Genomic DNA, 26,853 nt, shown 5'->3' on the forward strand with positions numbered 1-26,853 from the left:
AAAAGTTAAAAAAAAAAGTTGGCCATGCCCACCCAGTCACATTACATCCCCCCAACTAAGCCACACCCACAGAACCGGTAGTAACAAATGTTACATTTTACCACTGAGCGAAACGTCTTCAAAGAAAAACCAGAAAGTCCAGTTGCCTCTTGAAAAAGCGCCTTTGGGATAACCATGACCAGGATGACTGAGAATCGCCATAGACACTTGAGTCAGTGAGACTCAAACTGCTGGCAGCCGGCAGTCAGCAGAAGTAGCCTGCAGAACTGCATTCTAACCACTGTGCTACCATGGCTCTTGCTGTGGATTTTACTAAGGGGGCTGCTTAAAGACTGATGGGATGCTAATGATTCCATTTAAATCCCAAAGGTGCTTTTTTTCAAGAGGCAACTGGACTTTCTGGATTTTTTTCTTTGAAGACGTTTCATTTCTCCAAGAAGCTTCTTTAGCTCTGGCCGGATGGTGAGGAGTGGAAGGATTTATACTCCTTGCACACAGCTGGTTATTTGCATTCTTTTTACAGAGTTGAGGCCACTTAGAGGTTTCTTCAGTCAGAGCAGAAGAAGCTTCTTGGATGAGAAGCGAAACATCTTCAAAAGAAAAACCAGAAAGTCCAGTTGCCTTTTGAAAAAGCACTTTTGGGACAATCATGACTTGGATGACTGAGAATCTCCATAGAGGATTGCATCTGAAGTGTGTTAATGGATCTTTCACCTGTGTTTTTCTCCAATAGAAAATTATTTATGAGCTGCATTAGTGAGTATTGAGGACAGGATATATACTGAATGCTGTTTCTTACTTGGAGCCAATATTATTTTTGATCCAATGGTTTTCTTCAGTATCGTCAAAAGACATATTACTCACATAGAGGTAGTCCTCGATTTACAACAGTTCATTTAATGACCTTTCGAAGTTACATAGGCACAGAAAAAAGTGACATGACCATTTTTTACACTTAAAACCTTTGTAGCATCCCCTTGATCATGTGATCAAAATTCAGATGCTTAGCAACTGTTTCATACTTACAACCATTGCTGTTTCCCAAGATCATGTGATCACCTTTTTCAACCTTTTAACAAGCAAAATAGGGAAGCCAAATTCACTTACCAATTTATCAACTGTGGTGATTCACTTAACAACTGTGGCAAGATAAATTGTAAAATTGGGAAAAATTCATTTAACAAATGTCTCACTTATCAACAGAAATGTAGGGTGTAAGTAGAGGACTATCTGAATATAACTGTTCCTTGCCTTTTGGAAGAAGGCTGTAGTCACAACATTTAAACTAGGGGGAATCCTTAACAATTTTTCCATTTGTATTTGATTTCATTAAGTTGTAAACTATAAAAAAACCTGAATCTTTGGCTTATTTAAAATGTAGTGTAAATAATGATAAAGACTTTCTTACTTGATTAATTATAATTTTTATATCATATTTTTAAACTCAACACATTATGAACAAGTCCTTTTAATTAATTAGTAAACTGTGATAAAGCATTTGTGAAACAATATCATCCTTTTGTCATCTGTATTTTTTCTTTGAAACATGCAATTATAAAATATGAAAACTAATATTAGAATAGATCAGAAATCATTCTTCCTATCAAAAAGGAAAATTAAAGAGAAATATTAATTCACAGAGTATTTTACATAACTGAAAATTTTATATGGCCTGCCTTAACACCTCTGAAATAAATTGTAGTCCATTAGGAATAACTATCTATACCTTCTCTTTTGTTTTCTTATATGTTCTACGTCTTTTTACTTTTTTAATATTTATATTCTGTCAACATACATTAAAAATCTTTAAAAGGTGTCCTGATATTCATATCCATCCACCGAATTGCAGCTTGTTTGGCAAATATATCCTGGAAAGATAATCTGTTGAAAATGAAGTCAGAGCCTGAATTTCAGCTTTCATTTTAAATGTTTCCATAATATCTAACTGTAAAAGAAAAGCATTAGAAATTAACATTTCAATCAACATTGATATAGATGCGTATAATTCAAAAGTTAAGCATTTTATGCCATGTATTCCACATTATAAATATAAAATGTAAAAATAAAAAATAGAAATAGAAAAATACAGACCAGCAGAGGTTATTTGCTACAGAGGTTATTTTGCTACAATATTGTGCCAGATGAATTGCGTGTTGTCTCTCTGTCCTCATTTGCATCTTTTAAATCCAGCACATTGTCAGGACAAGTCAAGCCTATACATCTCAGACATTTCCTTTAGCACGTAGGCAGCTAAGAATGTCAATATTCTTTGCCTTTTTAGGTAGGCATTTAAGCTTCAACTGTGTTACAGCACTAGAAAACCTTCTGATGTCCTCTTCTAGACTAGAATCTGTAAAGTCCTCTGGAAGCCCACCTTGTTTTGCCTTTACATAAGAAGGCATGTTTAGACCTGCTGCTGGTCAAGAAGACATTTTATCCAGTTCAAAGTTATATTATGCAGATCTGTTTTTAAACTATTTCTTGATTCAAATATCAAAATTAAGTTTTTAAAAATTATTTAGACCGGCAAGTTAATGTTTATGTTGAACAGCAGAGAGGATCACCTGACTTCTGGAGTTCTTTTAAATTCTTTTCTAATATTAATAGAGACAAGTAGAATTCTACAAAACCAGCTTTATTATCCTTTAGGTCCATGAGGCAACACAAACATGTCAGCATGGATTTTCTGCATTTATATTGCCAGACTCCCACAATTTATCAGCACACTTTACAAGAGATCTCAACCAGATAGTCTACTGCTGTAGCTACGCTAACATTTCACATTAGGCTGCAGCTCTGTATGTATCAAGAAGACTTTTCCCACTAAAACCAAGGGCTGCCATCACATATGACCGGCTGACGTAGATGTTGACACACTATAGAAAGGATTTGTGGGATCCCTGCATAGAACATATCACAAGGGAATATAACCTGCCAACATGGCTACTGACATGCTGTGCAGAGGAGAGTGGACTGGAACAACATACATGCCCCAGTCAAGTAGCCAATAGATGATGGGGAAATTATTGTATAATCAGTTCATCGCTGTCAAATGCAACATATCATCTAAGATCAAGGCTTTTGCCAGGAAACGTGAAAAAAGCAATAGTTAAAATTTGGCTCAGAGCAACCAATCCCTTAGCATGGGCTGAAGTTCTGAAGAAGGCTCATGTGGAGTTATTTAATTAGTCATTCTCAAGTTAAAGAGGGGACATGTAGTTACATCATATAGTAGAACTCTACCAACAGAATATAAATGAATCTGCTAAAACTGCTTATAATACAAAATACAGAATTTATTATGATCTATACATACTTCTTTTTTCCAGGCTGACTCATGAGCAATATATGGTCTTGCCTGTAAAGCAGTTAGTTTACTCTGATCTTCTTTAGTTAGTGGAATTAATGCACTCTTAGGAACATTCAGTCTAAAAAAAACAGTTTGATTAGTCTGTGCTTATTTTTACAGTTACAGATTTATTTTTATTTTTCATAAATAATAGTATGAAACTGAAATAAAAACCCAATAAGATTAATACTATCAAATATTAATGTTCAACTAAAGGCTTTGCACATTTTAGGGACCATGAAGTGTTACCTACCAGTGGCTCATCATACAATAGGGACGCTAACATACTTAATGTGTCTCCTTGCCACATGTCAATAGTTAGTCTTGCCTATTTTGTCATTTTGCTACAGGAAAGGAACAAAGGAGGATGATAGTTCAGGAAAGGAAGCTTCATATCTGCCCTAAGACTCTTAGAAACTGGTGCTCTCTTTTGCTACACATGTTTGGGACATTATCCATTTTTTCTCTCATCCAGGCATTGAGATAGAGCTACTAGTGTTGCTGAAGACCTACGTGTGATGAAATTGTACATAATACTGTTCTATAGAGGGAAGTGTGTTTAAAATTTAAATCAAAGTAAACAGAGAAAGCCCTCCTGTCACATCTCCAATAGAGATTTAGCATGCAGCAATGCACATTCTATGAAAATCAAATAGAGCATATCTGTATTCTTGCATGAACATAGCACCCAAATAGCAAATTTTTGTTTTATCTAAATTGTATGATTATTCTTTAAATAATTCATTTTTACAGTCTGAAATATAGATATTAAATGAAAGCCTGCTATTTGAGCTGCATATTCAAGGTTTGGGCAAAAGCAGATTTGGGAATGAGTTGATAGCACTGTTCCAATATTTGAGGGGTTCTTACAAAAATGAGAGGGTCAAACTATTTTCTAAAGCACCAGAAGGCAAGACAATGGTTGGAAACTAACCAAGGAGAAAAGCAACTAAGAAGAAATTTCCTAACAGTGTGAACAATCAACCAACCAGTGGAGCGGTTTGCCTTCAGAAGTTGTGGGTGCTCTATCACTGGAGGCTTTTAAGGAGAGACTGGACAGCCACTTGTCTGGAATGATATAGAGCAGAGATGGCTAACCTTTTTGCTATCGTGTGCCATAATTCTATGTGCCCCGCCCCCCCCCCCATGCATGAATGTGCGACCCCCTCCTGCACTCCCCCCGCTTGTATGGGCCCATTTTTCGCTCTCCCCAGGCTCAGGAGCCTTTCTAGGAGGCTGGGGAGGGCAAAAATGACCTCCCCCCCCCGAGGCCCTCTGAAGGCTGGAAATTGCCCGTTTGCCAACTTGCAGTCCCACCGGGGGGATGGGGAAGGCCATTTATGCCCTCCCCAGGCTCCTAGAAATGCTCCTGAGCCTGGGGAGAGCGAAAAATGGGCCTCCCCCCCCCCGGAGGCCTTCCAGAGGCCAGAAACAGCCTTCTTCCTGAGTTCTGGTGGGCCCAGAAGGCCCAAAAATCAGCTGGCAGGAGCTGAGCTCACGTGCCCACTGATATGGCTCCGTGTGCCACCTGTGGCACGCGTGCCATAGGTTCGCCATCACGGATATAGAGACTGCTTGAACAGGGGGTTGGACTAGAAGGTCTCCAAGGATCCTTCCAATTCTATTCTATGTTCTATGACTCGGTATTTCATGTTATTTGGAAGAGATTTGGAAGTTCTGGCAGGAATCCCTAATAGATCAGAATATATATTGTAAGCATGGGACTTGAAATTCGTAAGTTAAATTGGTATATATTTACTGTTTATTTCTACATTTTACAGGTAGTCCTTGACTGAGCCCCAGATTTCTGTTGCTAAGTGAGACAGTTAAGTGAGTTTTGCCCCATTTTATGATCTTCCTTACCAAAGCTGTTAAGTGAATCACTGCAGTTGTTAAGGTAGTAACACGGTTGTTAAGTGAATATGGCTTCCCAATTGACTTGCTTGTCAGTAGGGGTAGTTATGTAGTTATGTCACTATGGGACACTGCAACCATCATAAATATGAATGAGTTGCCAAGCATCTGAATTTTGATTATGTGACCATGGACAGGGGTGAAATGTAAAATTTGTTACTACCAGTTCTGTGGGCGTGGCTTGGTGGGGGGGGGGTAATGTGACTGGGGTGGGCGTGGCCAACTTTTTGTTTTTTTAACTTTTCAAAGCATTTTTTCTAATGCTTTGAAAAGCCTCTGCTGATCAGGTAACTCAGCTGGGATCGTCAGAGAGGCTTTTTAAAAAATATCTCTCTGCCGATCAGGTAACTCAGCTGGGATCGTCAGAGACTTTTCAAAGCATTTTTTTAACCACCTCTTCGGCCAAGAGGTTGCAGAAAAAATGCTTTGAAAAGCCTCTGACAATCCCAGCTGAGCCGCGGGATCATCAGAGGCTTTTTATTTTACTTTTAAAAGCATTTTTTCGTCAGAAGAGGTTGTAGAAAAAATGCTTTTAAAAGGCAAAAAAAAAAGCCTCTGATGATCCCGCGGCTCAGCTGGGCATGTGGGGGGGGGGCAGGGATTTTTGCTACCGGTTCTCCGAACCACCCGCCGCCATCGCTACTGGATCAGGTGATCTGGTCCGAACCGGGAGCATTTCACCCCTGACCATGGGGATGTTGCAATGGTCGTGTGAAAAACTGTTATAAGTCACTTTTTCAGCGCCATTGTAACTTTGAACAGTCACTAAATGAACTGTTGTAATCTAGGACTACCTATACTTATTAAATCATGGAATATACATAGTTTTGTGTGCCACAACTGAATGAAAAATTGTAAATAAGTCAAAGTTCTAGTCATGCAATACTCTTACATGTATTAGGGTCTTCAGAAATGATGGGCGCTCCATGAAGGTTTTTAATGTTTTTAAGAAGAGACTAGACCAGTGATGGCTAACCTTTTTGCCATCATGTGCCAAAAGCGGGGTGAGTGTGGGGGGAGGGTCGTGCGCACGTGCCCACACCCATAATTCTATATGCCCTGCACATGTGCATGCGACACCCCCACACACGCTCCCCATGCTTTTGGCATGCAATCTCCCCAGGCTCCAGAGTCTCTCTAGGAGCCTGGGGAGGGTGAAAACAGCCTTCCCCACCCACCTCCCGGAGGCCCTCTGGAGGCCAGAAACAGCCTGTTTGCCAACTTCCAGAAGTTGGCAAACGGGCCATTTCCGGAGGACCTCTGGGGGATGGGGAAGGCTGTTTTCACCCTCCCCAGGCCTCTAGAGAGGCTCTGGAGCCTGGGGAGAGCAAAAAAAAACGGGCCTTTCCCCACCTCCCCAGGCCCTCTGGAGGCAGGAAACAGCCTACTTCTGGGTGGCCCAGAAGACCCGAAAATCAGCTGACCAGCGCCGGAGCTGAGCTCGCGTGCCCACCGATATGGCTCTGCGTGCCACCTGTGGCACGCGTGCCATAGGTTCGCCATCATGGGACTAGACAGTCACTTGCCTGAAATGGTATACTGGTAGGTTCTCCTGCTTGAGCAGGGGGCTGAACTAGAAGACCTCCAAGCTCCCTTCCAGCTCTATTCTATTCTAATTCTAATTATCCTGCTGCCTTGTCCCTTGTAAATTTGTGCAGAATAAATCAATAGAACTCTTCTAACTATTAAGAAAAAATGAACCTTTTTTTGCTTTTTTAATAAATTGAAAGTATGATAGTTAGAAAAACTAACCGATAAATGTCAGATGGAAGGAGGCCAAGCCATCGTACAGCTGGAACTGTGAGGCGATGGGCTTCAAATGACATTGACTGAAACGTGAAATCACAATTTTTTTGCTCAATATATCTGGTTTTAGTAGACTGAAACTTAATATAAAATAAGGCTCTTAATGATTAATATCATTGTAGGCAGATCTACTCTGCTTCACTGATTATGTGCCGTCAAGTCATTGTTGACACTTAGCATCCAAAAAGATAGATAGATATTCTCCATGAGGATCTGTCCCTAACCTGGTCCATCAGTTCTTCCAATTGTGTATTCACGGCTAGGGTAACTGAGTCAATCCACCTTGCTGCTGGTTATCCTCTTAGAATTGTCTACTTGGATTTATTATTTCTATCCTCCAAATTATGGCAGTGCTAATTGATTAGATAATGGGAGAATTAAGTTCTCTTTTTCGCTGCATTATTTGAATCAGTTCTTCTAAAATTTCAGCAGAAGTATAAAAATTATGGTTTACAGGTTCCATTTATGAATTAACGTGTTCTGTATTAGACCAAAGCGAAACAGAAAGCATGATAAAAATTTTAAAACCCTCACTTCTTTATGTGGGAATAGCAGTTAAATTAGCCAAAGGGGAGAACAACAAATGTTACAGTATGCAATGGAGCCTAATTCTCTTCTTCCCTGATGCGAAAAGTGAGCATTTGTGGGGTGAGGCAACATGTGGGAGTGTGTTTATTCATTTCTCTCTCTGCAAGGTTTTGATTAACTGCTTTTACACCACATCAGATGTATGAGAGATATCTGCTAATCAAGTAAGGAAATACAGTTAAGGGGAAGGGCTGTTGAAAAAATACCTTCCATCCCAAGCCTAGGTATTTTTTAAATGCTTCCAGTGCCATAGGCATACAATGCTGCAGCAAACATTTGGTTGGGTAATCTATATTGGTGGCTCAACTTGTTATTCTTTACAGAAGGGAAGAGGGAATTAAGCATTCCCAAACAGTACATTGTTGTGCCATAGCTAACCTTGTGCTTGATTATTAAAAAAAAAGCATTGGAAGGATTTGGGATGGAATGACATTTACCTTGCAGACTGGGAGTGAAATTAAAATTGAGCTATACCTCAGTTGAATAACTACTGTAAATAAGCCCTAAAAGTTTTCTTCACTGAAATTTTTAATAACAACAATGGTTCATGTTGTGAGTTTTTATATTTAGTCTCTTCTCAGAATAGAGAAGATTGAGTGGTGCCATAGTGGAGGTATTCGACTGGCACCAAGAACACCGAGGTCTTTCTATCTATCCTTTTGTATACTTTAGACTTTGGGCCAATGACTATCTCAGTCCAATCTCCATTCCAGAAGCGTTGAGAGGAAAATAGGAGAAAGGAATATTATGTATGCCATCTTTAGCTTCTGAGTATGAGCACGGTATTCTGTAATCTAATAAATAAATAATAAAATATTCATGGCACATAGGATATGTGCATTTTTTTGAGGTACAATAAATCAATGTGACAGTGTTTTGCATAAGTTTTCCCTCTTCTTATTTTAAGACATAGGTGTTGTCATGATACAAATTTTAACCAGTTAAAGCTTTTTAAATATTTTTCCTACCTTTAGTCCATCAGCTTCTCAGTCTAATTTTGTCTCGCCATCCATGCAGGCTTGACATTCTCATTATATCTCAGCCTGCTCTTTTAAAATTCTTTTACCCTTTTTATTCTTCAAACATAACAGTTAAAAGTATTCTCTCTTCCCTCCATGAAAGCACAGGCAGATAGTTGTCAACAAGATACAAGTGTTCCCTTGATGGCTCTCTCTCTAGGACTCTTGTGGTTCTGTAGATTAAGATATGACTGTAGTCTCAATTGGAGTTTCTCCTGATTTCCATGTTACTCCTGATTATTGTTAATGCCCAGTAGGAGTCTCTCTTGCTCTGAATGAACTATCAGTATATTTTTGACCTTTTTATCTAACTTGGAATTCTACCTGCCAGAATTCTCAACATTTGAATTGATGTTCTAATTGTGTGACCAATCCCCATCAGTTTCAAAACAACCTTGCAATTCCAAACCAAAATATGAGAAAGAGATAAAGTATGTGTGTGTTTGTGTGTGTTTGTGTGTGCTCACATGTACACACACACATGCTGTTACATTTCATTCATTATGAAATAATATGACAAGCTTAAATTTAATAAAAACTTACCACAGATCCATATTTGTAGATACTCATTATTTCAATACCTGTACAGAAACAATATTTTCCAGTAATTTTTTACAATGTGTTAGCAATTAATTCCAAGTGAATTAATTAATACCAAGTATATGCATGGCACAGATGTCCCAGAGAAGACACAGTTTTGAAGTTCCTAGTCAGTAGCAGTGCCAGACAGAAATAATGAACAGATTTATCACCTTGCATTATGTGTACATTGAGATCAAGAGTACTACATATTACCATCTTGGTAGTGTCAAGACAGACTCTTGGAGTAAGAATAGAGATAGAAGAAAAAAGAAGTGAAAGCAAGTGAAGAAAATAGAATATAGTAGAATGTCTGAAGGAAGAGAAAAAGAGTCTTGTATGAAAAAGTATTAGTGGATGGATTAATCTGCCAACAGAATGAATGTAAATGAACTGGCTGATTGAAGCAGAATGAAAAGTACATTCCAAAATGCAACAGAACTATGTTGAATAATTTGAAGTAAGAAAAAAGTGGCAGGTAAAATAATGAAGGGGAAAAAGACTGTGGATGAAAAAAATGTTAAGCAAACAGCAAGATAATTTGCAAAATCTGAGAAGTGTGGTGTACTTTTTGCAAAGGGTATAGAAACCAGATTTCTGTTCTTCAGGAAATTAGTGAGAAATATACTAATGTAATAAAACATGTATTATACCTTTGTTAATTTAGAGATAGTATATGACAGTCAAGAAGCTTGAATTAGTTCCCATGGAAAAGGTGGAATACAAATCAAATCAATAAAAAATGTTTTGTATAAATATGCAGTTGAAGTCCATTGCTAAGCACAATAAAAGGAGTATACAGCGTGCGTGAGAATTAATCAAATGTTTAGCAAATAGTTCTTATCTGAGTGTGACATAAGATATGGATGTGTGATGTTCCCTTGTCTTTTAATATTACTGAATGTATAGGGAATTATTTTGGTGATTTTAGAGGTATGGTAGTTGACGATGTGAATGTGTGTATTTTTTGTATGCAGATCAGATAGCAGGTACAGTATTGCAATCTAAGCCCCTCCTTCCACCTGGTTTGTACGTACATCAGTTTCTTACCCATATACAAAAAGAGCTGGGCTTGGGTCACAATATTATGCCTGCCTTTGTCTCTTATCTTTTTGGCTGTTCTGCAAAAGCCACTAATGCAAGAGATAAGTTATTGCCTGAAAACCTGGATGGTTTGCAATGAATATTAAGTAAATTATATGACCTACACAACAGTCAACAAGAAATACAGATCTGAAAATTAAAGTAATAATAAACCAGATAGTTGTGTTTGACAGGGAAGAAAGGAGTTTGATTAGAGAAAGGAGATGCATTTGTCTATCACAGTAAAATGTTTAATAAAGGTGACAAAATAGACGGAGAAATTTTAAGATATTGAATGCTGATAAAAAGTTAGTGGGCAGTAAGTGGTTTGAAGCAATGAATAAAAGTTTGTTTTTTTTTAAATACCCAAATGGCTTGTAAAAAGTGTATATACTTCTGCCTATGTTGTTATATAAGAGTTGAGTGTGACAGGACTCAGGAGAAACATAAGGTAAATTGAATACAATGGAAATAAGTATCTGTGATAAGAGGAGGAAAAGTCATGAATGGATTAGTGTTGAATGCTAAATAAAACCATTATACATAATTTGAGGAAGAGTGCAGTCAGGTTCCCTAACAATGTACAGATTCCACACCTACATTACTGGATCCCCAGGCCAGATGGTAAAGACATGGAAAGGAATAGCAAATGATATACATTTATATAAATTACTTTGATCTATATTTTCTTTCTCTTAGAGCCTTCTTTTTTTTTATTACTACTTCTTACTCTTTCTTCCTTTAAAACGAAATAGATTACAGAGTTGTAAAAAAAGGAGTTTTAGTGTAATGGGTATTTATGTCTGTATATAATATATACTAGTGTATTAAATTTTTTGAGAGAGTATCGTTACTGAATCTGAATGTAAAAAATGGGCTGATCACTGGGAGCAAAAGATTTGTTCTAAATGTTTACTGCCATCTGTGGATCATTTGGATTTTCCCCACGACGATCTGTTATCCCTAAAAGAAAGGGGAAAGGAAGGCTGAAATCTATCCCTTGTCAGACAGGGCGGGGTGGTAGGAGAAACAGAAACAGAATTCTTCCTATGTGCTCAGACAGAAAATGCCCATCACCATGTCTACATTGCTAGACATATGGTATAAATAAGTTGAGAATCCCCATACTTACCGTGTGGGTCAGCATCCATGAGAGCAAAGATTGGTACATGACAAGTATCCCATAATTTTCTGACTAGTAGTCTTGTATTGACATCTGGTACACCTTTTCCCTGAAGAAATAATTACAATATTTACAACAATGATACATTTTTCAATGTATGTTTAGACATGGTTGTACTTTTACTCAGCAAAATTCTTCATTACAGAATTCCAAATTCAGCTTCCAATGAGTATAATCTTTTTTTTTTTACAATTGTTCATATTAAATGGATGAAACATTAATGCAAAGACAATAAAATCCACACCCATAAAATTAATATCTTAAAAGCTGTACAAAAAAAAATTGATGAAAACTGGGAATTAAGGCATAACATACAATGCTCATTAAAAGAATTTTTTAAAAAAACATCCAAAAGGCAGATTCAAATCAGGCAGGTATTACAATTTAAAAAGACTTGAATTTTTTTTAAAAAAAAGTATTTTCAGTGTCTCAAAATACATTGGGTAAATGCCAAGAGGATTTCATTGTGTAACGTGGTAAGGATGAGGTGATCACCCATCTGAAAGGTTTGCCTTGGTCCCCACAGTGCTCTATTCACACTCCTGACTACAGATAGTATCAGTAACTCTTCCCACATATTTTATATCAGTTAAAGTTCTGGATCCAGAGCATATTCACACACAATGAAAGCTGGAATTCTGCTCTGCACAGACTAGCTTTCTTTACCTATGAACCTACTGGTCACTATGAACAATAGATGCAGAGACAGTCATTGGAAAGACTCTGTACTTTTATCTCCATTCCTTCTCTAAAAAGACCCAGTTTGCCCATCTCCATGTAACACATGTCCTTTTGATTAGATTAGCATTCTCAGGGATTTCATCACTTTCTTTTTTTTTCTCTTTCCGATCTCTTTTTCTTTTCACTCTGACCATACACCTCAGGTATTTCTCCGGGTCACTCGTTTTCCATAATGTAAGCTCACACTATGAATTCTTATCTGTAGATAAAATAACTAAGGCTTTTCTATCACTGAATTATTTTCTAAATAAAGCTTATCTTTATTTTCTTTCATTCAAGCACCAGCCTCAAGAATACCTTCAGTTACACTCCTAACTTTAGTGTTTCTCTTTCCATGCATTCTTTCCACTATATAAAGCTCTCTGCTACCCAACAATGCATTGTTGTTGGAACTAATGGAGGCCCATTGAAGCCAGAGAAATCTCTGTTAAGTAGGAAAGATATTGTGCCTTAATGACAAAGATAAATCTGCAACCCCTCCTAAGCGTGCACTTGACCCTTAGAGCAATGTGGCATTGCTGATATACTGTAGATTAGGCAACATTTTCCTGGATAGGCAAACCACCGAGCTTTTACTTTGACTAGACTGAGCTTTAACTCATCAGCTCTCTGTCAGTACATAGTCCCACAATCAAACACTGATTAAGGTTTTCAGATGATATATTTCTGTCTGTAGCTAAGTCTTCAGAAGATGAAAAAAGGAAAAGTGACAAGACTCTAGGGAGACATGGCTCCTGCTATTTTAGCCTGAATCAGAACCTTTTTCTATTACTTCTGCAGGGTATGAGTAGAACTATAAGCCTTCAATCCGACAGTGATAGTGTCACTGTGTGAAAGCTGTGCAAATATGAGGCTGAAACCTCAGCTTTTGGGGAATAATGGGCACCGCTTATTAGTTAATCATATGGCTAGGCTTGTGTGTTTTGACCATAAATAAACAAATAGTTCGCCAAGCAAATGGCTGGAAATAACACTTCCGTCTTACCTCTCCCTACTTGGAAACCCAGAGTTGTTGAGATTTACCTGGATTCTTTTCTTTCTGATTATTGCTCCTTCCTGACTCCTTCCGATATGAAGTGCTACTAGGTAAATCAGATTTGGCTTAATAATACTGCTTACATTATTCCTCTGTAATGATTTTGTGGTGATGACCATATTGTCATTTTGGGATGATAGGATAATCCCTCCATGTTACCCCAGGAATAGAACAGAACAGCCTATGATTGCCATGCTGGTGCCACTGCATGCTTAACATCTGAATTACTTCACTTACCAGTTTCACATGGCATGGCAAATAACATGAAATCTTCCACACAGCCCCAAAGCACAAATGTCATTGTGGTTGAGCAGAAACACCTTAGCACCATTTTCTCAAAAAAATAATCTAGCTATCAATAGAATCACTGTAAAATATTAAACAAAGTATTTACAAGAAGGGCATAATTGATAGCATTGAAAATTGCTGAAATGAATACAGGAGAATTTAAAAAGGATTATGCTTTCAGATTATACCGGTAGTAGTCCACCTCATAGTATAACCAAGGCAGTTTCGCTTCTGAAACCAGACCTAAATACAATTGAAATGAATCTGGATAATTAATTTTATTTGAGAATGATTGGATTTACTTAGAAAAATGTAAACTTGTACCGTAATTATTATACTTGGGGACATTTTACAGCAGAAGTTGTCATCTAGCAGTCTCTGAAAAGTTGCATCTTTTTCTATAATTAGAATAAATTTTGCATCTGTAATCAAATCTGTAAAGTTAAAGGATTCAAGAAAATATACTGGAATTTAATTGCACTACATAAAGTATTGGATTATATAACTTTATGTTACTATAATATGAACAATGTTAGCATCAGTGATGCCACTTTATATGGAATCTTTAGTAATTTTTGTATTCGAGTCTTCATTTTGTTTTTTATTTTCTTTAATCTATACATTTTGTTTAAAGGATACTTCTTATTCCTTCTACATTAGATGGTACAGGTGTCTAAAAAAACAGACATCAAATTGTTTTAGAAACTGAGGAAAATCATTCTTTCAAATAAGTTGGACAATAAAAAACAAAAGTAAATCTCTAAAAGTCTTTTCCAAAATAATTAACTATAGTAATTCTTCATTGTAAGTATTATGGTTTTTATATGTTAACTTACACTAATTCTAACCATCCTTCAAGAGTCATTATCTTATAGTGGTGATGGGACCCATACATTAGAAATACTCTATGAATTGGGAATTTATTAGATTAAATAAAATCCATTGGAGAAAAAAAACAACAACTCTCTCTAGTATTTTGCTAGTAAAATCCACATAACATTCACAATTCAGAGGTAAGGTGAAGACTACATCATGTGCAGAAAAAGATTTTTCCACAATGTGCATTAGTTAGGTGCAAGTTGAGAAAGCACAGATATTCAGTTCAGTAAAATTATACCCAAGCATCAATAATTTGATTATCATATTAGAAACCTAATGGATATAAATAATGATTTTCTGTTACTTAATATATATAGTAATGCCATGAAATATTTGAGTGCTAAAGTATAATTTCTCTAAATTTGGGATAATTCAGTGTTAATTCTTTCTCTAGCGATTTAAACATACTATACCCAATGCTATTGTAGATTGTCATGCTGAAGTCAGATTGAAAATAATTATGGACTAATTCTGTTTTTGATGGAATGGATGGGAAACAATAATTGTACAATATCTACAGTATAAACAGAGTGTTTGCAATCCAGACTTTACCAGCAATTACAAAAGAAGAGCAATTTTTTGTAATTTTGCAAAAAAAACCCATTTTTGTCTTTTTTTTTAAAAGAACTAAAATGTTGCTCCTGAATAAAAATGACAAGGCCTCATAATGCATTGAGCAAAAACATGTCATCTATGTACTTCAACTAGAATATAGAAATGTGTACCTTTCTTATATAAAATCAGGAAATAATAATGATTTATACATACTGTGGTACTGCAACTACAATTTACTTTTGTACCATCTTCCTCAATATAACTAAGATTACCAGCAATGCATCCTTTGCTAGTGGACAGCTGCAAAGAAAAAAATAGTAACTTCAGATAGTAATTACATAGTCACCAGGATAATATATCTAATCATTATTTATAGGCTAGATAGGAAAAAAATGTTAATCCTAAGTGAACATAAGTGATGTGATAGTGTTCTTAATTACTGTAGTCACAGGAAATTTTATCAGTTCTTCGATTGGCTGAATTTAATATTGTCTTAGGCAATTACTTCCTCATGTTCATAAATAGTATGACTTATTTCCATACCAATTTGACATTTATAGAAATTTGACCACTGTCCTCCAATTCTTTCAATATTGTCAATAGACAATATTTAAGTTTTTTAATAACTGATTGCTCAAAACTATCCAACTGTATTTTTTTTATTGGCAAATGGGGAAAGTTTAGAAAGTTTTCTGGCAGTGACAGTCTTGCTGGACCATAGGAGGATGGTATCTCCCTTTTACACTATAGTACTGAAACAATATGCTGAAAAGTTTCTTTTTCAAAGTGGATTATAATGCTCATAAATTTATGAGCAGTCACAGAAAGGGCAAATAAGAATTATTTTCTTTTCTTTTGGCTATACTGTATAGTTTCATTACAGAAAGGAAATGACAAGACCCCCCCTCCACACACATACACAAATATATACTTTCTTCTTCCTCCTGTGATTTGCACAAATCTACTCATTAGATACAGATATGATTTTTCTATTTTTATTTTCTTATGTCTATCTTTGCTTACTATTATGGGAAATTAATAAAAATATTATTTCATACCTTTTCTCCCCAAAATGTACTAAACTATTACAGATCATGTAAGAGACATTTAATACTTAACAATATGTAGAGTCCTTCTGGGTATCTTGAGCATACAGGAAATGTCATTTATAATATTATCCACAACCCTCTGGTTACCAAAAAGTACTGTATCGGTGTAAAAGATATCTCTGTCAGAATAAAATGTAGTTTTAAATTAAAATAATGATAGTCTCAAGAGATTTCAATGCTACTTAGAAAATAATACTCATGAATATTTAGCAAAGGGCATCCCGTAAGTATTGCCTGTGGACATCGTCCCAGTCTTCTGTCATCTTCCTTGAATCTTAGGTTCTGTCTCTTCTAAATGGAACCCACAATAATTGAAAATTGTAGGAAAAACCCCCAAGGGAGCATTCAGGACTATTTTTATACAGAATTTTTCAACAATGGTTTTTACAAGTTGTCAGAGTTTGTTGAGCTAAGATGAAGAAAAAAATATTCAGACCACTATGCAACCAAAAATGGGTTGGTTACTTTCTCTTCCAGTCTATTTTACCATAAGAGAGGATAAAAGCTTAGGAAGTGGCATGGAAAATGATGAATCCTTATTTGAGATGCTTAGAAAACTTTTTAAATGTAATAAATATTATTTTTGATGTGTGCTAACTTACTAGACTGCTCTTGTGGCATCTGTAAAGTTTGGATCTGATTAGGGAATAAATGATTCCTTTCATTCTCTTATTGGTATATCATTAAATGAGCAAAATTTGATCAGCCATATTAATTTATCTGAAACTTGAAACAGCTACTCTGGCATCATAAAAACACAGCAGTCTTGTAGGCTAATTAGGTAATCTCAGATGTAATATATTTGGTAGAACCAGTTACAAAAAGATTTCAGAATGGTGAACTAGATTTTATGTTTCAGTGAATAACTTTATTGTCCAATATTTCAAACAATATCATGGTAGTGAAGAAGGTCACAATAGAAATGTTATCACAGAGGCTATGTTTATACAGCACAAATAAGCTTTTATGAAATTAATTCACTTTTGCATAATAAGATCACAGGGTAAGTGTCACATCATAGGCATCTGTTACAAGCCACATCATCAAAATTATGACATATGCATCATATGTCATTATACTAATGATACAGTTATATAATTTTTGCCATGACATGTAACACAAATATTACATAATTTTGTGTAATGTCATTAAAATGCAGATATCATTTGATACCTTTCTTAAGGTTGTTTCTATGAAATTATAATTGGCATTAGGAATAACTCGGAAGAAGATTCACTGCTAAAACAATAGTTCTATAAAAGGCAGAAATGTAATTTGAGACTTATCTGGAGAACAGATCACATTTTAGGCCATATTTACGCAGAAATATTGAAATTCAAATGGATTCACTAACTTTTAAGCACAATTGTATATATTTATTTTAACCTTACAAATACATATAAATATAAATATGATTATTACCTTTTTGTTGCATACGTGTTTGTCTGAACCATCTTGTAGATTATAGATAATATTTTAAGACACAAAGCTGAAACATAAAGCAAAACCTTATACAGTTGCCACCTGAAACATTTGCATCCCTTGTATTTTATCTTCAAGTGCTTGGCATACAATTTATTTCTCTTACTGTCGGCACTATTTGTAAAGATATGACAATCTAGTCTAAACCTTATCTGACAGTAAGGCTTTATGTCAACACCTCAGTTGATGAAAACCACAACAGACAATGGAGATCAATATTTATTCACTTACCTGGTGACAATAGCATAGAAAAATTACAACCTGGAATAAAAAGGCTTAAATGGTAAAGAGCATGAATTAATAAATGAAATGAACTGAAAGAAAAATACTTATAGTGTGTGTTTGTGGAACTAAGAGAAAGGGAAAGTATCTGAAGAAAGTGATCTGATAATATAGAGTACAATTGTCGAATACATGCACAGAAGTGAAGGTATTCGAATATTTAATTGAATAAAAGAGCTAAAAGATGTCAGGAATAGGAACTGAGGTAATTGGGGTATTGTAGAGGTATAGATTGGAAATACTGTAGAGGAATCCATAGGTTGGTAATAAATCTAAGTTATCTTCCAGTGAATGGTGATAATGGAAGAAGTTTTGGAGGGGGAAAATTGAATATTCTGAATAAATGTGATCCAGAAGGGAAAAAAAGAACTAGGTGGCATGAAGAGAATAGGAATACCTAGTGGGAATGATATAAAGAATGTAGAAACAGTGACTGAGGCAGTTGGAGACCTAGAAGCTTTGTATGGGAAACATACATTGAAGAATTTGTGTCAAAGAAAACAGATGAAAAGGAAGTTATAAATAATGTGAGATAGTTGAATAAAAAAATGCTAAGGCTTCATGTATAGATGGTGTAATGGAAAGTACATTAAAATATGGAGATGGATTCACTCTGGTATGGCTTATGATTTCTTTAAAATATATGCAATGACTGCATCTCTGCTTATCAATAGGAACAATGCCATAATTATACCACTATGCAGAGGGAAACAAGAATACATGCAAAATTACGGGAGGATATTATGTATATCCAGGAAGCTTTAACCCAAAGATATTTTAGCAACTCACTTATTTCTACATTATTCTTACTAAATAGACCTACAAAGCTTTGGATTTTATGAAGCAAGGTTTATGCTTCAAATCAAAACAAATTGTCGTACAATTTATCTTGAAGCAAAGAGGACAAAAGTGGATCCCAATTAAATGATCAGATCCATCCATTTGTGCATTCTTTGAATTGGAATAAAATGTTTTTGAACTAAATAGATCAATATATTGCTGAGTTTCTTTAACTTACCAAACTTGGGTGCTGACTTAGGACTGTCACTTCTTATTTGCTGTGTGGTACAATTAGATATCATCTGCAAACCTACAGCTTCTGTAAAACTAATTTTGAAAACCCAATCAGGAATTTAAAAGAAGAACTAATAATCTGATATTTTATTCATCAAGATTGGTAGTATGGCATAAAAGTCAAGAATATTTTTAGCACTAAAGATTAGAGAAAAAAAGATAAAATGTACAGGTAATCCTCAATTTATGACCACAATTGAGCCTAATATTTCCAGGCCACTAGATGGCTATCAGTAGATGCACTAAGCCTTAAGGGCAGGGAAATATTGAAGTTTCACTGTATTTACCACTTCAAGTTAATTCTCAATATGGGCTTTGAATCATAAAAATCCGTTTGTCTTTCTCTTTGTCTTCCTTCAATGGAGCTCCAGATATCTTACCTGTGCTTCCCAATGAAACAAGGACGAACACCCGGGAGTACACAATGGGTGTTTAGGGAAATTCACAGTATAGTATAATTCAGGGAGATACACAGGGAAAGGCTTCATAGGGATGGTACAATCCAAGCCCCTGTCACCACTATTCCAGAAGTGACTAAGGCCTCAAACAAACTTCCCACCTCAGAGAAAATCCCCAAATCTCAAAATTTCTCTGAAATACAACAGGATTCGTAAATGTAGGGACAAAGAAGATGACCTTGGTGGAGAGAGGCAGTTACCATTATCTATTCTACACAAAAGGGACTGAAACATTTTTAAAGTCCAGAATGAAGCACATTCTGTACACTCCCATTTATTTAATGGATTGAAATCCCGATTATATCTGTTACTCATGAGCAGATTGCCTATAGACATAGACTTTGTATGGATAAGTATAATGAAATATGGGGCTCATTTATACAAAATATTAGGAAGCAGTTATTAATGCTGCATTTTGGTATCCAAAGTCATTACTTTTTACATCCTTAAGGTGGCAGAAGATACTACATTATAAAATCATAATAAATCTAGTCTTAGAAAACGTGTGATTTCTCAAGGTACTGAAATGAATCCAGAGTAAGTTAGTCATCATGTCTAATTTCATTTTACTTCAGTGATTGCATAGAAAACTCTTTGTCATTTAAATTTGATACAAATTACAGTCAAATTTCAGTTTTCCTTATATTTAGAAAGAATGTGATTAGGTAACATGATTAGGTAATAGCATTATATATAAAATTATTTTGGTTTGCTTTTTTATGCATATAAACAAAAATCAGGTGAATCTAAACTCAGAAATGGATTACTTTCTTTCTACTTATTTACTTCGTGATTAAACTTTGATCTCAAATTAATTAGTCCAGCCCTTATTGTATTTATTTCATAGTTCTCAAGGAGGTGAACACAGACTTCAAAATTTCCTTTTCTGAAATTCACAAACCCAGACTAAATTAACTCAACAAAACATGTTAGCCAAACCTTTAGTTGTAGATTGAGCTAGAGTTGCAATGTTTAATCTATCATGACCTGGCTGAAGCCATCTTGGAGCTTCAGTGCTGCCACACTGGAGCGAGGTATAGAGAGGGGGATTAGAGATAGCTGGGGTTGTATAGTCAAAATAAAATACTTTCCCCTGGGAACCAAGGACGTTCTCACACCTGGCCAGTGGAAGGAGGAGTGATGTCACCAGACCAGCAGACGCTGCATTGATTGGGCCATGTGACTGATTGTTTGGGGTTGGGGGAACAACTTTTACTTTTAATTAGGTGAAAACCAAGGGCCCCCTCAGAGTTGATTTTCACCAGACAGGTGCCAACTTGATATTTCCAATAAAGCTATTCTTTAAGGAATCCACATGCCTCGGAGTTTTGCTTGCAATGGATCTATTACTTGGAACCCTGACATTAGCTTTTGGTTATGTTGCTGTTCCTGAAAATTTCTAATTGTAAAATTTTATTCTATCATAAATGTGGTCCCTCCCAAATAGCCTAAAACTGAAGAATATAAAATTGAATAATAGCAATAATAATTTTCATGTTACCAAATGTAATGCAGTTTAAGTCAATTGCAAATTTCTGAATTATAAAATCCAAAATCCTATTATGTAGCTGCATAATACACAAAGTGAAAACATAGAATAAATTCTTCACTAGTATTATAGATCTTGATTTCTAGTGCCCTTTCTTCTTTCATAGCAGTTAAAACATTTTTAAAAAATTATATAGTAAGGACACATCTATTAACAATTCTATATTTTTAGATCTTTATTGATGAGATTCAGGAATAGTTCTGTCATAGTGACCTGCCTATAATCTGTAATCCCTACTATTGAAATTCCACACTATCATTTCCAATAATTCTTTGATTTCCTAGGTTTTTGTTTTTTCTCTTTTTGTCAGCCATCTCCATTGGCTTCCATATTAAGCTAACAGTTCGAATCACCATTTAATTTCCTGAATAGTGAGCATTTAATTGGCAGCTGATTTGTTTCCATGTCATTCCTTGTTACTAAGGAGTATTACTAGTATTACTAATGACACTTCCATGTTTTACCTCTTTTTCTCCTGAGAACATCAATCAGCTGGCTAGAACAAACTCCAATAAACTGATCGTTAGAAGTGCAAAAAGCAGAATTTGATCAATGTTCACTGCAAATTACATAAGGTTCTGAAGTTTCAAAGATCTCCTATCCTCACCTTACACAGATATTTGTCAAACCCCCAGTTCTATTCATAAACTGAACAGTTCCTGCCGGGAGGGGAAATTCCCAAAAGTGTCAGCATAAGCCCTGCAGTAAGGATTTGGGGTGAAGCAAAAGGGAAGAATACTTGTTCACGATTTCTGCAGAGCATCAGCATTTCAATGGAAGGACGATTTTAGTGAGGTTTTTAAATACGCTGCCAGTAAACCAGAAATAAAATGAAGCCTTGCTAATCATGAGTAGGTACAGAATTAGATTCTGGTTCAAAGACTATAGAATTACTTGAGTCTAATCTAATGCTTCAGAATGTAGGTTGTTAACCAAAAGTTTTCATAATGTTATCTTTGGCATTTGCAATTTAAATCAGAGGTTACAGATTTAATAAGATTTAATAAATATATAAATATACAATTCATATTTTACACATAATGTTTGTATATAATACATTCACATTTCACTAGCATGGTTTACTTACTGTATATTTCCCCAGTCAGATCTGTTTCTGAAGATAAGAATAGGTGCTTTATTTTTGGACAAGCTCATGATAACATCTTCAATAACATTTTCTATTGCTCTCAGTACCTCGGAGCTGAAAGATGTTACAAAATATAATTTCATACAGATTTTATATCATTTCCCAAGTTTCCCAAAATATTTTTCATTATTGCCTTCTAACTATTTTTTTTTGAGATTTCTGAAGATTCTAGAAACATTTCATAGTGCTTTGTCTTGCTTCCAGTAGTAGAAATCAGTTCATATGTTTAAGTTTCAGCCTTAAGAAGTGCATTTCTAGCCAGTTCTCTCAAGCTTTTTTTCATCAAGCCAAATATTTGGATCAACTGATTTAAAACAACTATGATTAATGTTTTTCAATCATATGATGTAATATTAGCTTTGGCCAGAATTTGACTTAACTTGTTTTTAAATGCTGTAAACTTAAAATAAAAGTTCAAGGATATAATATAAGTACTTCCTCTCTACCATAGCACATTAACCTTTTGATCTGACACTTTGAATGAGTGCCTGTGGTTTTTAATTATATGAAGGTTTTGGCTGGATAACAACATTGTGTGTATGGCAGGGGGAGGCGAAATGTATCATGAGCTGAAGTAAGTACATTAGTACTGCTCTCTGTCTCTGTACTCATGGACAATACACACACAGACACAGACACATTCTTTCCCATGTGAATGAAGATGATTAGAATTTTTATTGCAGTTCACACACACACACACACAAATCACAAGTTTCTTTTGTCACATATATGAATATGTGAATATGAAGTTTCCTAACTAAAATTGTAATACAGCTTACATGAAGTTGAAATCTGAACATGGTACTTTCTTAGAAGGGAACTCAGTAATTTAATGAATGACAAAAAAGAGCCTCAAAATTTAGTGTTTCTTCACTGCTATTTTTGAGTGCTTTTTAAATATGATTCTAGAGGTATTGTTAAGAGGACTAATATTTGTCATTTAAAAAGATTAGGGGATAGCTTTCTCCACTTATTGCTCATGTTTTAGATTGAAATGTTTCAGAATAAAATTGAGTTAATAGGAAATGGACAATCCTGGTATTATTGATTAGCCATTCCTTTTTCTAAATTATTTCACTTCTTTCAGTAGTTACAGTTGTAATAATTAATGATCCATGTATATTAAATAATATTATTGTTCTTTGTAAACCACATCATTTAACTAGACAGATTTCTATTTAATCTTTAGAAATGTGTAAATAAGTAATGAGGCCCAGATGGTAGATCCAGGTTTCATGTGCAGGCTTAAGATCTAAGGTTTTTGGAGCCAACAAAGTTTGAGAACATTTTAAATATGAGAAGAGAAAGATTTAATTGACATGCTCATTCAAAGAAATTGCACAAGTGTCTTCCTACGTTTTAGCTCTCACTGCTTAAAAATGAAGTAAGCCTCAATAAAAAGTTATATGACTGGCCAAACATGCCAAGTTAAAAAGAAAAAAAAAACACCTCAGCAGTAATTACAGACAAATCTAAACTGTTGAACGGTAAGGAATAACAGTGTATCACACAAGGATAAAGCTTGTCAGCTCATTTCCAACAAGTCACAGCATGAGCATTGTTTTCCATTTGGCAACAGAAATAGAAACATTATTTCACAACAGAAATTTTAAAAGATGCAGAATATGTTTGTTTCAGCAAATGTGGGTTAGGATTTATTATTTCAAATTGAAGTTAGAAATACTAACTAAACTAAATATTAAATACGTGGCAATGGTATCAGATGACAAATTCCTTAAATTAGAAAACAATAGCATTTCCAATTTCATTTGGGGAATGCAAACTTTCAAATGGTTTGTGTTTGTATGTGCAAAAAGGATAATTCAAAGCATTAGAGCTGCTTATGTACAATTAATTTTTTTATTTTATTTTTTATTAATAGAAATAGAAAGAGCAACATGTTCAAAATCCATGTAGACAGTGTGTTGTCTGGTTACAATTCTTTTGAGTAATATTCATCATGATAATAATAATAATAGTATTCTCTAATAGTAATCTCATAATGACAGTGTTTTTCCCTCATAATATTAATGCATATTAATTGTTAATACTAATCAGAATTAATAAGTTAGAAATCAACCCTAATAATAAAATTAATCTTTCTCTTGTAATTTTAGGAATTCTAACTCCTATTTCTCTCATTTAACCATCGATAAAACAGATCCCATACTTCAAAATATTCAGTCTTCCTTTTCTTAATTTCAAATGTTAGTTTGTATACAATTGATATAAGCTGAAAATTTAGCCAATAATTGTTCATTACAGATGTTACAGTGAATAATGCTAATGAAAGTAGCAAATGCAAGCCATATTTCAACTAGAACTCCATAAGGTGAATCTGGGCAACTTATTATTCATTTGTTGGTGATACTTAAAAGCAAATTTATTTACTAGATATTGAAGATATTTTGAAAAAAATGTAAAACAATGTCACTCTTTGCATTGTATATTATTGTATATATTTATGTTATAGCTAGTGGGTTTAATGTTGTTATTTTTACATGATTCAATTAACATTTTATGAATGCATTAATTTTAATTTTTACGATGATAAATAATGATAAATATAACCCATACAAACAGAAGCTCCTTAAGTTTTAAAAGTGGGAAGGGATCCTAAGAGCAAAAAGCTTAAGAAATATTGTACAGGTAGTCCTCGACTTATGACCACAACTGAGCCCAAATTTTATATTGTTAAATGAGTCATTTGTTAAGTGAGTTTTGTCCCATTTTATGACTTTTCTTGCCACAGTTGTTAAGTGAATCATTATAGTTGTTAGTAACACGGTTGTTAAGTGAAACTGGATTTCCCATTGACTTTGTTTGTCAGAAGGCCACAAAAGGAGATCACGTGACCCCGGGACACTGCAACTGTCATAAATACAAGCCAGTTGCCAAGCATTCCTATTTTGATCACGTGACCATGGGGATGCTGCAATGGTCATAAGTGTGAAAAAATGGTCATGTCACTATTTTCAGTGGTGTTGTAACTTTGAACGACCACTAAACAAACAGTTGTAAGTCGAGGACAACTTGTACTAAGGATTGGAAATGAATAAAAAGCAAGGAAAGCTTGCATATGTGGTGTTGTGCAACTCAATGTCCTAGCCTAAAGCCTTCCTCCATTCTCTTCCTCCAGCCTTTACTAGACATTTATAAACGAGATTGAGAATTTGCAAGGCAGCTTCACATTTTCAAATTAGAATCAACAATAAAGCAGCCACTACAATATAGAAACATAGAAAACTGATGTCAGAAAAAGACCCAGCAGTCCATTGAGTCTGCTTTTGAGGGGTTTTGTCTTATTATTTTTATTTTTAATTTTATTTTTTAATTTTTTTGTCAAATGATAAGACTTGTAATTATCCCAAGCAGTAACTCAATTACTGCTGATTGACCCATTATTTCTGCTGGAAGTTGTTTCCAACCTTCCAGAAAACACAGATTTTAACAGAAACAGATTTGAACTGATTTAAATATCAGCTATTTTTTAGAGTCAGCATACTTTTTAGGGTATGTTGTTAAACTACCCTGTTTCCCCTAAAATAAGACATCCCCTGATAATAAGCCCAATTGGGCTTTTGAGCGCATGCACTAAAATAATCCCTCCCCTGAAAATAAGCCCTCTTCGAAAATATTTAAACCCATGTGCAGCTGGTCCCCGCCATTTCCTCTGGTTTCCTCCACCCGCCCCAAAATAATAAGACCTCCCGGAAAATAAGGCCAAGCGCTTATTTCGAGGTTCAAAAAAATATAAGACAGGGTCTTATTTTCGGGGAAACACGGTAACGTTTTACTGGACAAGAGAAAAATACTAACTGCCTAAAAATAGAGCTTCTTAGACCTAGAAAAATAGTTTCAAATAAAAGCTTTAGAAGCAGAGTAATAAACGTTACTTTTGCTGTTCTCAATCATGGATGTTCTTGTGTGCTACAAAAGTGTGAAAATATTTCTGTGTAGCTAAGTATAGCACGTGCTAGCTGATGCATTTTCATTAGACTAAACTCATTAAATTCTCTTGCTTCAGAACAAGTATAGGTAATCCTTGCTTGGCGACTGTTGTTCAGTTAAAACAGTGATGAAAAAAAATAACTATATGATGAATTCTTATATTTACAGCATTCATAGCAAAGAAAAGTTGATGTAAGATGAAACACAGTTGCGGTTACACTTAGCGACCACGTTCCCAAAATCCCAATTGTGGTCAGTAAATGAGGACTACCTGTATCCCTGCTATTATGTGGCAACAGAAGTGAAAATTGGGTTCCTGCTCTATCTTTTTGAAGTAGCCTCTGAAGGATGTCAAACCCCCTTGGTGAGGTCTCACATGGTCTATTACCTGGAGTGACAGACATTTGTGGGTTATTTTGGGAGGCAGCCATAGGAAGATGCCAGGATGCTAGTGAGAATGGGCTTCAGCAACAACTGGCACTCGACCAGTTCAACCATCTTTTGACAAGATTTTCTCTGCCTTGATTCTTATTGTAACGGACTCAAATTATAATCTGGGTTGTGTTAGGATAACGTTACCTAGAGATTTCACAACTGAAGCTGGCCACATGGGGTTTTGCTGAAGTTTTCCTGAGGGCCAATTGGTGTTGATCCAATAAAGTGAACAAAGACCAGTCTGTCAAACAAGCCATAAGGAAAATAAACAAAGATTTAAACAAAAAACAGGAGAGAACAACCTGTTACACTCAACCCGTGGAAAAAAAGCAGATTCAGACTGAAA

General features: G+C 35.2%; 1 protein-coding gene across 1 annotated transcript; it reads right to left on the reverse strand.

Annotated features, from left to right (window-relative positions):
• Positions 1–1,454: 1,454 nt before the first annotated feature.
• On the reverse strand, positions 1,455–26,853 carry SPO11 (SPO11 initiator of meiotic double strand breaks). The gene is made up of 13 exons (XM_034433072.3): positions 26,652–26,853; positions 22,062–22,175; positions 18,912–19,000; positions 17,552–17,618; positions 16,140–16,248; positions 15,234–15,320; positions 14,226–14,259; positions 13,911–14,020; positions 11,471–11,570; positions 9,220–9,257; positions 7,016–7,092; positions 3,317–3,428; positions 1,455–1,945 (listed from the first exon to the last, which is right to left on the reverse strand). Exons 1-13 carry the CDS (start codon positions 26,762–26,764, stop codon positions 1,826–1,828), a joined length of 1,170 nt encoding a protein of 389 aa, XP_034288963.2. The 5' UTR covers positions 26,765–26,853; the 3' UTR covers positions 1,455–1,825.

This window comes from Pantherophis guttatus, chromosome 3 (assembly GCF_059756535.1).
Source record: "Pantherophis guttatus breed Tessera chromosome 3, ASM5975653v1, whole genome shotgun sequence".
NCBI lineage: Eukaryota > Metazoa > Chordata > Lepidosauria > Squamata > Colubridae > Pantherophis > Pantherophis guttatus.